This window comes from Odontomachus brunneus, unplaced genomic scaffold (genome assembly GCF_010583005.1).
Source record: "Odontomachus brunneus isolate Ranch 3 - 2012 unplaced genomic scaffold, Obru_v1 Obru_scaffold_265, whole genome shotgun sequence".
Classification (NCBI taxonomy): domain Eukaryota; kingdom Metazoa; phylum Arthropoda; class Insecta; order Hymenoptera; family Formicidae; genus Odontomachus; species Odontomachus brunneus.
In genome coordinates this window covers 239,074-251,963 of record NW_022639715.1, presented here as the reverse complement: position 1 = coordinate 251,963, position 12,890 = coordinate 239,074, and the positions used below count along the sequence as shown (strand labels likewise).

The following is a 12,890-nucleotide window of genomic DNA, read 5'->3' as shown; positions in this document are numbered from 1 at the left end:
AAAATCGACCCATTTCTGCAGCGGATGGTGACTGGTGATGAAAAGTGGGTCACTTACGACAACGTCAAGCGAAACCGGTCGTGGTCGAAACGCGGTGAGCCGGCGCAAACGGTGGCCAAGCCAGGATTGACGGTCGGGAAGACTTTGCTATGTGTTTGGTGGGATTGACAGGGAATCATTCACTATGAGCTGCTCCCCTACGGCCAAACTCTTAATTCGGACTTGTACTGTCAACAATTGGACCGTCTGAAGGAATCAGTCACCCAGAAGCGGCCAGCTTTGGCAAATACGAGAGGAATTGTGTTCCATCAGGACAACGCCAGGCCACACACATCGATAGTGACTCGCCAGAAGCTCCGGGAGTTTGGTTGGGAGGTTCTTATGCATCCACCTTATAGTCCGGACCTGGTACCAAGTGATTACCACCTGTTCCTGTCTATGGCGAATGATTTTGCTGGTGAAAAATTCGCCTCAAGAGAAGCTTGTGAAAATCGACTGTCCCAGTTTTTTGCCAATAGGGATAAGGGTTTCTATGAAAGAGGCATAATGGAATTACCTTTAAAATGGCCACAAGTTATCGAACAAAACGGTGCATATTTGACCTAAATCGGATCATTCTAACTATGCTAAGTAAAACCTTCAATTTCATGCAAAAATAATGGATTTCTTTTTACTACACCTTATACTTAATAAAAAAATATCTTATATTATTTTGCAAAGCTCTTAAGATAAACTACAAGAATATGCATTAAAAAATAGGAGTTTAAGTTTAAGAAATTGAAGGTGATTTCCACGTTACCTTGATAACGCTATTCAAGGTCACACTACTACTACTATGTAATGCGTCACATAAAACTTTATAATATTTGCATGAAACATTTTTTTCGAAAATGCGTATTTTTCGATATTTGCTAAGGTCACTGCCGAAATTGGTTTTCCACCATTTTGTGTACTTTCCCAAAGATTATCAATAAAAATTCCTTCGTCATAATGTTTCTAGGACCTTAAGATATAAACCCTGAAAGTTGCGTTGAGTAAATCTGTGTTTGAAACTTTCATCAAAATTAACGGTTGTCCTGTATAATTTTACACAAAACACATTCGTTATTTTTGTTGGCCACAACTGGAACAACGCAACAACCAGTTTTGGCCATCCTATGATCAAAAATAGAATACATATTATATTAATACATGATCTAGTTTTCGACACTTATTATTTTTTGCTTAATAGGAATTAAATGCGTGGTTATGCATATTGAGATTAACTTTTAGACTTTCCGTAAGCCGATTATAGAAACATTCACAATAATGTCTTTTATACAATAATTCTAACGTTTATCTCACTTCGTATCCTTAACGTTTCTCACAAGAAAATGCAGCAGTTCGTATACCTTCGGTTATAAATATTCAAGTAAAGAAGAAAGAAAATTCTACATTCGTTAGCGCGCAGCGTGACCAACAGAAATGCTGTAAAAACAAAATATTGCCACTTACGTAACACGAATATGAATCATAAACTAAATAATTCAAAAGATTCCTTGAAGTAGCCACAAATGGAGCACCAACCCTACGCACTACAAGAATAGACATACACAAACTTCCTAAACAATACATATGTGTTATGTCTAAAGACGTCTTGAAGACGTCTTAAGAAAGACATCTTTAAGATTTTATTAAAAGATGTCATAAAGATATCTTTCAGTAAAGTCTTAAAGACATCTTTAAAATGTCCTTTTTAAGACGTTATTGATTCTTTATGAAAAAGACGTATTTACGATGCTTTTGAGACTTTCTGTGTGTATGTGTGTATGTTTCTGTGTGTGTGTGTAAACATATATTTCAAAATTATCTCTTCTAAATGTTTTTGGAATATTCATATATATATTGATATATTGTATAAATAATCAAAGTTTAATCTACAACCTGCTCGCAAAAGAGAGAGAATATTTCTTTTTTATCTCTCGCAATATTTTAACAGCGTAAAATTATGGCTAGATTTTTTTTATAATTATATTAATCGCATTGTGACTGTCCTTTGAAACATTTACTAACAAATATGTCATTACATTTTTGAACGATATAAGAGTGTATTGTAAATATAACCCACCAAGTTATCGTTACAGCGTAGTGGCATTACCAGTTTCCATGTGATCGTTGAAGTTAAGTATCGAAACAGCATGGCCATCTAAAAATGGTGGACGCCTCACACGGGATCGAAATCGCGTCGCATCTCACGAATAAATGTTTTTTTTTATTATTTAGACAAAATACTTCATTATAATTTCCTCAATCTATTTTAATTAATAATAATTTTGCACTGAATTTTTCTAAATTTGTACTAAAATACACGGGAAAAAAAATGACTTTTCGATGTCTCTTGGATGTTTTACATGATGTTTTCCGAATTGGACGTTGTCCAATATGGCGTTCTATTGAACGCCCAAAATCGAGACGTTAGACGCCTTAAAGGCATCTTTTTGTTAAATTAATAGGACGTCTATAAATTTTTTAGGCGTCTTTAGGACGTCTTAATGTTCTCATAAATAAAATTTCAGTTTCAAAATATGTATATTTTCATAAAAACAAAGTGTAGGAATATATGACTATTGTCATGTATAAAATAATTAATTTTATTGTTGTTGTTATATATTGAAATGTTTTATACATTCTCCATATCAGTACTATCTTCCAGTCTCTTATTATGAAGAAGTTCGAGAAGGACGTGTTACGTATATGTATCGCGTGGAATAGGCTACATATAGCGTTACGAGTATATAGACGTGTTCCCACCTATTTTTTAAAAAGTCCATATGTCGGAAAATGGCTTTATCATACATGGTTGAATTCGAAATAAAAAATCCTTTCATTTAGCAGAATTGAAATTTTTAAATTATAAGAAAAATTGGTAAGTAGTGGGGGTATGCTTAACATTTTAACATTTTTTCTTAACTGAAAACGTCATTATAAAGTATTCTTCAAACAATTTAATTTTAGTTGAGAGTTTTTTTTTATCTTTTATACTTTTGACGGTGCATGCTCCGAAAAAAATACCGATTTTCCTTCAAAGGGATGTTTTATCCCCTAAAAATGCAATTAGGCACGTATAAAAAATACGTGTCCCTTATTTTAGTCTACATTGCAACATATTTCAAGCTTATCCGAATGGGAGAGGAACGGTTCCATGCATCTACTTGTAAGTTCTGTATATACAAAAAATAAAAAAGGGATAGGGTAATTGTTAGTGACGATCGTCTTTGTGTTATTGGTATTTTTTTTCGTGTTCGTCATTGACTTCAGCATCTTCTTAAATCTTCAAAGTTCACAAATTCGTAATTTAAACTATGGGAGGATAACAATATTTGAATGTTATATTAATACAGTTTTTTATATTCTATATTGTCACTTCGACTCCTGTCATAATTGATTACAACGCAAACGCATCAGTAGTTTTTTTTTTTAATTTGTGACCACCAGAAACGCTGCAATTTTATTCGGAAAAATATATGGTAAACTACCATTTAGTAACCGAGTGTATCAATTGACGGACAGACAGATAGAAAAGCGATCAAAGTTTGCTTATGGCACTCACCTCTCGAGCGTTTTCAAATGCAGAATTAATGGTTGCTCGTCGATAAAGTTAGTAACATCGCGGCGCACCCGATTGTGATGTCGTCTCAAAGTCGCTGTGTCATACGTGGCCGCTTCGTAATACTTGATGTACGAACCAAGTGTAATACCTGAAAAGTAAACACAATAAAATAAATTTTATTTCTAATAATGACAGTCTGGAAAGGATGAATTACACAAAACCATAAAACAAACACGCAAAGGTAAGACGTCCGTAAAAATGCGTTTGCACCTTATAAATGCATATAAAAGTAATATAGAGTAAAGCTTGATTCGTGATACAAATAAAACTCAAACAACTTTTACAACTAAAATAAAAATGTAAAAAAGAATTTGAAAAATTACAAAATGAAAACATTAAACTTTCACACTTATTTAATTTGTCGAATAGAATTATGTACGCAACAACAGAAAAAATATTAATCTAAGGATAAAATATAAGGAGGAAATATATCTAAGGAGAAAAAATATTTTCAATAATATCCATAATATAAGAAAAATCAAATAATATGCAAAAAATTTTTGAATTTTTTAAATTACATTAACTTCATTATTCACACTAGATGGATATAATCTGTAATGAATATTTTAGTGTAATTCAACATATAACTTTTTTAACAGTCTGCCTTGCTTATTTTTTCATCTTTCTGTTTTTATGTTATGCAAATTACCTTGCGAACTTAATTAATAAAACTATTTTTCATCTGACAAACTCAAAATGTAACTGATAAATTCCATTATTATAATTATTCATTAACCTTATTATAATCTAAAAATAATAATTTTTCTATCTCTGTATAGAAAGATCGCGACTAAAACCAAACAATTAAAAAATGTATTCCAACATGAAAAAAGGAGAGGAATGAAAAGAGCAGGAGGGGGAGAGAGTAAGAAAGAAAAATGTTTCAAGTTGGTTAGGAAAGTATACGAGTTACCCCAGATAGCACAACATATTCTATGAATATTTTTATTCATTACGAATGTTCCTATTTCAGAATATTCGAGTGAGATATTTTGTGAATAAAAATAGTATATTCCCAGATAGTACAAAATATTCTTATGAAATACGAATATTCTTATTTTCAGAATATTAGAGTGGAATTTTCTATGAATATGAATAGAATATTCCAGAATTTCGCATATTTGTAAAGGAATAGAATATTCTCAAAATACACCGAAGATATATTTACTGCGCATGTGTAACGTACTATGAGATCCAAATGTCTAGGTTCTAGTACGCACTTGCATAGTTAATCTCAAGATTGTTAACGCGATAAACATTAGGTGAAAATTTATCGCGTAAGAATGCTAAGTATTAATATATATTCATATAGCACAAATGTTCACTAGATATCCGAAGAACGTTCTAAGAATATTCGAATATTCTTAGAACGTTCTTAGGATATCTATTAAACATTTGTGCTGTATGGGTATTAATTATACGCATTTATCTCCTTTTGTACATGTAAAGAGCAATAAAGAAATCCCGTCGCGAAAAATAAATAGTTTTACCATTAAAAAAAATCATTGAAAATGAGTGGCTTTTTCAATGGTATTTTCAATGGCAAACTGAATGAGTTTTTGCCAATAGTAATATTTTAACACTGAGCAATTTTACCACTGGTGAGTGGTACTTACCAGTAGTACTAAATATATAAAATATTATTATAACATACGGACATACATAAATATAATCACACACATTCCCATATAACTTAATGCTTGGTTATTTTGTTAAAATAATTAAAAAAAAACTGGTACATCATATTTTTATAAGCTTCGCTTATATGTGTTTCTGCGTCCGGTTCGAACTCTAACTGCGTCGGTCACTCTGCCTATTTCCTAATCTTTGTCTTAGTCTTCGTTGCTATTGCTCAATCTTAGTGATCAGACTAGTAATGATTCAAATGACTCTGATGAAATCTTCATAACTTGTGGTTATATAATGTATCTTCATGTGCTTACAAAACATTGTAATGATATATTTACTGACAGATATTAAAAACGAAAACAGTTAATATGCAATGGATATTAATATAATATATATTCGCGAAATAGTGACGCGATTATTGCTCTTATATTTTTAACTTAACATTATTGTGCATTTGAGAGTAAACGATAAGTTAGTTTGAAAAATACATGCAATAATTTATGTATATATACAGGGTGTCCCAGACAATCCTTATCACACTTTGTGAGAACGTAGAATGGATTGAGTCAATTTTGGCGTCAATTTGGCGCCAAGTTGTGTACGCTGTGACCGTTATTCCTCGCGACATTACACGAGAAGGACGGACAAAACTTCGTTCCCACAACGCGGCGACGGCCGACTTCACCGACTGCTCACTCGATCACTGTGATAGAATGGCGTGGTTCTTTACTAGCGAATCTTTATTTATTGCACACGTGAGAGGAAGGCAGGAGAGGCGGTTGAGTAACAGCTCTTATTCAAAATTCTCACTCAAATTCAAACAGTTAACAATAACATTTATTACGGTCGACGTAGCAATAGCAAAATGATCGAATGGTATTCTTATTGATAAATATCCAATGGTAACTAATATACTATCGAATGATATTTCTTTGAGTACATTCAATAGTAAAATATTTTACCACTAATTGAAGGATTTTCCTACGAACCGAAGGATTTTTCTTCAAGTAGTAAAATCATTTGTTAATGACAACGCCGTATGATTTTATTATTAGTTCAAATGATTTTACCACTGATCTCAGTAGTAATACCATTAACATTTTTCGCGACGGGATGATGTGGTAGTGCTAATTAGCGTCTCCGTAAACGCACCCTGGCAGGCTCGAAGCTGATTGGTCTAAAGTCTGTTCTTTTGCTCTGTATTACTGCACTGGTGCAACAAATTAGAGTGAGACAAATATATATTACTCTAACTTATTGCACCAGTGTAGCAGTGCAGAGTGAAAGAACAGGCCTCTGATTAGCACAAGTACGCAACTTAGAACATTTCGAGGCATTGTATATCGTATCGCTGCTATTATACTAATGCAAGAAGATATGTACGACAAGTACCCACAAGTAGCACAAAATGTCCCAGTGACATCACAATAGACTCACAATTCATACAGCACAAAACATCTCAGCAATGTCATCTCCAGAATATTACAAATATTACAAATATTACAAATATCATTTTTAAAATAATTTAATACCATTTTAAATTGAGTATTTTATATCAATTGAAATTGAGATACTTTAAGAATATTCCATTTGAAACATTATCATTTGCGAAGTTTTTGAAATATTCTGGAAATCTGTCGCGAGAAATATATTAGAATATCTCAAATTGAATATTCTAGAAATATTTTACTTGAAACATAATTAATTAATTAATTAATTAATTCTGTCCCATACCGTCAGGCTCGCCGAAATACGGAGCGGTAATGGGTTATAGTGAAATTTCGGTAGAATTATTCTTGTGGAAAAGATTTCACAAATTGGCGTCCTATGAAAAACTTATCGTCGAAAAACTGTCCACTGAAACGCTATAAATTTATTCTGACAGTATTGAATGTTTTTAGTTGTCATTTCCATGAAAATGCGGCTCATTATTTAACATTAAATTGCAATAAACAAGCATGAAATATTATTTTTGAAAAAAGATTATATCACAAAATTCTTTTAACGATCTATCCATGGCACGCGAAGAGGTACAAGTGTTGATAAAATATATCTGACTTTTCTTTTATTATATTAAATATTTGGACTAAATCGTTTATTTTTGTATATTATTTATGATAAATAATATTATAAAATAGATGTATGATAAATAATATTATAAAAAAATTAAAATTACTGCTTTGGTTGCATATGAGGACAATAAGAAATACTTACAAGGGAACTAACAGAACTGTCCCTCATCAATTTTGATGCGTTTTGGATATGTTGTAGAGCATCAAAAAGTATTCGACACGTATTTTTTTTATCGGCTGAATGTTAAGTTTAGAAGTTGAAACAGCCCCTTAAAAAAAAAGGACTTTTACATTTTTATTGAATATTTCCTAAAATACAAGATATATGAAAAAATGTTTCCTACAAAAGTTGTACAGTATTTAACACTCCTTTTGCAACGGTATATTTAATTTTTTTAAAAACGTCAAATTTTTTCACCTCTCCCAACTCGTTACCTTTGCAAAATTTGTAGGTTTTTGTAATATGTTCCATATATAATATTAAAAGGTAGTCTCGATTAAATTGTTGGAAAACGTGGTGATAATATCGTGCTATACGCGTCACGCCGTCGAAGTAGATGGATACTGTAGCTAGATACGTTACTGTAAGTAGGGGAATGTAATAAATTGTAGAAAAATAATACATAAACAGTTGCATATATTTAATGTATAATGTTTACAATTTATAATGTTATTATAATATATTAAAATTATATAATTAATATATTAAGAAAAATCGATTGAGGATTTGCATACACAGAAAATAAATATGTTTTACTTATGGCACATATTCGTAACAAAGATGGTGCTCATGGAAAAAATGTGTGATGCAAAGTGATCGTTTGCACCAAGAACAATTATAGCAGTTTTGCCACAAACATAGCATTGTATTTTAGGATCTTTTTTGAAACAAAAATCAACCGGTGTCTCAAACTCTGGCGGTCTAGTCTGTAAATATTCACTTTTAAACTATGCAAATTTAAATAAATTTTGAAACGGGTGACGAGAATTGATGGTGTGTTAATGACTGCAATTTCAAGATATTGTTCCTATTATGAAGATCAATTGCAAGATCGAGTAACATAACATTATCAGAGAAATATTTGATAAAATTTTTCCACAAGCGGAAGCCATATACATCTAGTGGTTGTATTTTTCCTGTTATACGAGCCGGAATTGTTAGAAAATATATCTGTTGCAGAATCTGGTCTACTTTCGGCAATTATCTTGGGACAATGTCCACTTCAAGAATCTAATAGTAATACAGATTGTGGCCTGACGTTTGGAAAGAAAACTTCTCTCAAAAAACCAGATTTTTACACGATTTGATGTTAATTTATCTGACTTTGAAGCCATTACATAAATGTTAGGAGCGTTAAATAATGATTGCTGCACTCGTGGACCAAACGTTTCTGTGGATTTTTTTAATACAATCAAAAGAGGCGACAATAATGTACTATCAATAGAAATAGTCGGCTGTATTGTGTAACTGTGCGTGGTTGCTGATACAGACTGTACTGCAGATTCTATTGTTTTTGCACCTTTATTTGCTAAAGTACGACCGGCATGAAGTTCTAACTGGAATCCACTCTGATCCGAATTATAAATATTTTCTACTCCATATTGATTAATAAAATATTTTACATTTCTTGTAAATGTTTCGCACTTCTTTTCCAAATCTGATTTTGATAACAAAGATTTTTTCGTGATAAATTTCGTTATTTTACGAGATACTATATTATGTTGTTTTTTGAATCTGTGTATTCACATATGTAACGCTATGAATCCTGGCGCATTTATCTCTTGTTGTATTCGAGAATCCCATCGACCGATGTCAATATCATGAATTATCATTCCTCTTTAGAGCGCTTCATTGAAATTATTTAATGTATATTCAGAAATTTTTTGCAATTTTTCTCTTCTGGTATCATCTGCATAGATATATTTCTTCTATCGTCGTAATTGTCGTAGCGATGTTACTTGTTTATAATTGTTTTTAATTCCGATTCCAATGATCTTGGTCTTGTTTTACCGCTTCTCCAGTATTCCACAGCTTGCCTTTTGTAATCGTTTGATATTGCTGCTTCAACAGAAGTACAAATAACTTCTTCTGAAAGATAATTCTCATCTTCAACATGATTAAACAAATCAACTGTTTTTGCATGTGGAATCTAATTTGGATCATAAAAATCTAGCTTGGTCCTCTTCTATTTCAAATACGTTATCATTTCCAATTTCTTTCAGTATGTATTCAACTTTCTTCTTCACTTCTATTTCCTCCAAAGTTATCGGACTTTGTGGAAAGTCCAAAGCAGAGAATGTTCCATTCAGTAACACTATGACATTCCATGCATTAAATGACATCATTCTGGAACAGATTGAAAATGTTTGTCTCCACCTGTGATTACATAAAACCGTGATATAAAACTGTGATTACATAAAAAATAAAATATACTTTATAATTAATATTGTCTTTTTACTTTTGACGTTATTTTCTTCTCTTCTGTCTCTTGATATCAGATATACAATGCATCTATTAGGTGTACAACTTTGCTTCCGCCGTTTTCCTATAGATGGCTTTAGCGGTAAGTGGTGGTCGAAATAAATAGATCATAGACGTCATACAATAAACTTGGGCATCTGTCAACATAACCCCATAGACACATTAGTCGATTTGTGCCTGCATCATAAAGTTATTCTCGATTGAAAATGTCAGTTTACGAGCCAAATTCTCGTCATTTGCGGGAGGTTTTAATTTTCTACTTCAATATGAAGAAATCTGCGGCTGAGACTCATCGAATGCTCGCAAATACTTATGGTGAGGCCGCTATTAGTAAAAGAACATGTCGTGAGTGGTTTCAACGCTTCAAGAACGGTGATTTTGACGTCGAAGACCGGCATAGAGGTGGAAAAGAGAAGGTTTTCGAAGATGCAGAATTGGAGGCATTATTTGATCAAGACTCGTGTCAATATCAAGAAGAATTGGCACGATCATTGGGAGTGACTCAACAAGTCATTTCAAAACGCCTCAAAGCTATGAGAATGATTCAGAAGCAAGGAAATTAGGTGCCGTACGAATTGAAGCCGAGAGATGTTGAACGGCGTTTGTTTGCTTGTGAACAACTGCTTGAAAAGCAAAGACGGAAGGGATTTCTGCATCGCATTGTGACGAGACGAAAAATGGGTTCATTATGATAACCCCAAGCGCAGAAAATCATGTGGAGTTCCCGGCCATGCTTCCAAGTCGACGGCCAAACCGAATATTCACGGCAAGGTCATGCTCTGTATTTGGTGGGACCAGCTCGGCGTAGTGTATTATGAGCTGTTAAAACCGACTAAAACAATCACAGGCGATCGGTATCAAACGCAATTGATGCGTTTGAGCCGAGCATTGAAAGACAAACGGTCACAATACAACGAGAGACACGATAAAGTGATTTTGCAGCATGACAATGCTCGACCCCATGTTGCGAAAGTGGTCAAGACATACTTGGAAACGTTGAAATGGAAAGTCCTATCCCACCCGCCGTATTCTACAGACGTTGTTCCCTCTGACTATCATTTGTTTCGATCAATGGCACACGGCCTGGCTGACCAGCACTTCCGGTCTTATGAGAAAGTAAAAAATTGGATTGATTCGGCCGAATCGGATACGCGCAGTACGCGTAGACTTAATAATTTTTTTTACCGCATCTTTAGCTATGCTTCGCGTTTTACGGGATCTCAGTAAAACTCCATGCCGTCGGATCCCGATCTCACAGAGGAGGCAGTAAGCCCGCCGTTCGTAGAGTACGCGTGGATCGACGCGTTAAGTTTCGATCAGGCGCGTGCAGAATATGCGAAACGCGGTATGTCGGACAGCGGTATATTGCCGTCACTGCGGTCGCGTATCAAACGATACGAGCGAACCACCAAGGAGGCCTTGACCGTATACTCCTCGCCGGGGAGCTTCCCACGGACGAGGAAATTTGTCGTTTCGCAAAGCCACCGATACCGCGGAAAGATAACGTAATAAACGCGGATAGAGGCGTAGTCGCGGAGCATAGCGCTAACGTGACCGCGCGATTCGTACTGTCGCGGTCACTCTCCCGGATCTTTCCGCGACGACGTAGGGCACGCTCACAAGGGGAGGAACTGTTCATGCTCGCGGACGCGCAGAGTCTCATGGAGAAATGGCCGATAGAGTTCGCGGGACGGTCGGAAGTGGAGGCGGAACAATTCCTATACCAAACAGAACACCGCCGAAAAATAACACCGATCGTGGACGAAGACCTGATCCGCTGTCTTCCGCTCTTATTGAGGAACGAAGCCTTCATGTGGTATGAGCGGAAGGAGAATGATTTCGATACGTGGCGGAATTTTAAAAAGCTGTTCCGCTAACGCTTCCAAACCGGCGAGACGAGGCGTTTGATGAGTGAAGAAATGAAGAGCCGCACGCAGGGCGAACTGCTTGACTAGAAATTTACCCTATGGTCCTAATCAGATTGACCATAATTGGATGTCGGGTCCATTTATGGTTATACTGTCGGATCCTGAAAAGTCATGACGCTGCGTCGTTATGAAGATCTTAATCAAGTTCATTATAATGTCCTCATCAGACTATATTATTGAATCCCTATCAATGTTTTGTTATTCCATACTGTTTTTCCATACATCACAATAATGTTAAATCAATGTTGAGAAAATGTTGAACTGCAACAATGTCAATATTGCAGTAACATTGAGAAACCTTAAATCAACGTTGCACAAACCTTGATATAATGTAAAAATATCTGCTTAAAAGTTTTCCGCGTAGCTTTCATAAGAAAACTAATTCCTAATTTTCTTATTACTATTAATTATTATTATTATGTCTTTAACTGCTAGGAACCGAAAGATTGTCACAAACACTCTAAAACTTTCGCGAACCCTCCCTAAATAATTTTAAATCCGAAGCGGTATGCCGGTCACCCATCCATCCATCCTGACTCCGTTGCTTAACCTGACGATCGAGCGACACACGGTAATTCCAATGGCTCCAACGATGTTTTTACAATTTATGCTTATAAAATGTATACTTACAGTGTTCACAATATATTATAACGTACTTAGCAAATATGCGCGTTGATCCGCCTATCTATTTTATTTAATATCTCTAAAGTTTATATGGTTATTTGCAAAATAATTTCGACCATTCCTTTCAGCTTAATATTTTTATGTATTTTTTGTTATAGATACAACTTGCATCAGACTCTATATAATAGAGAATATTATGAAATAAAATAATGTTTTTCAGGGTTTACGTAAAATTACTTAAATACATTTTAATTTTACATATAAACAATAAGTATAAATATATATGATTATTCTATATTGCAATATAATCTGAATAATACATATGTATTAATATAATAAAATTTAATAATAATTTATTTTATTATTACATAATAAAAAATTTTTCATTAATATTATCAATAATATAATTTTCAATGCTCCTCAAATATTGTTGCAATATTGCAAAATATCATATTTTTATATTTTTATTATTATTATTTTTTTATTATTATTATTTTTTTTTTTTT

At 33.7% G+C, this 12,890-nt stretch overlaps 1 protein-coding gene across 7 annotated transcripts in view; it reads right to left on the bottom strand.

Annotated features, from left to right (window-relative positions):
- Positions 1 to 12,890, bottom strand: part of LOC116853001 — a 201,865-nt gene that overhangs the window by 34,751 nt on the left and 154,224 nt on the right. For 6 of the 7 annotated variants that reach the window (XM_032833847.1, XM_032833848.1, XM_032833850.1 and 3 more), the window contains exon 3: positions 3,590 to 3,737. In XM_032833847.1, coding sequence (XP_032689738.1) covers positions 3,590 to 3,737 — 148 coding nt within the window. Of the gene's footprint in view, positions 1 to 691; positions 3,480 to 3,589; positions 3,738 to 12,890 lie in introns of those variants that run through there. The other variant, XM_032833852.1, reaches the window with a different exon arrangement.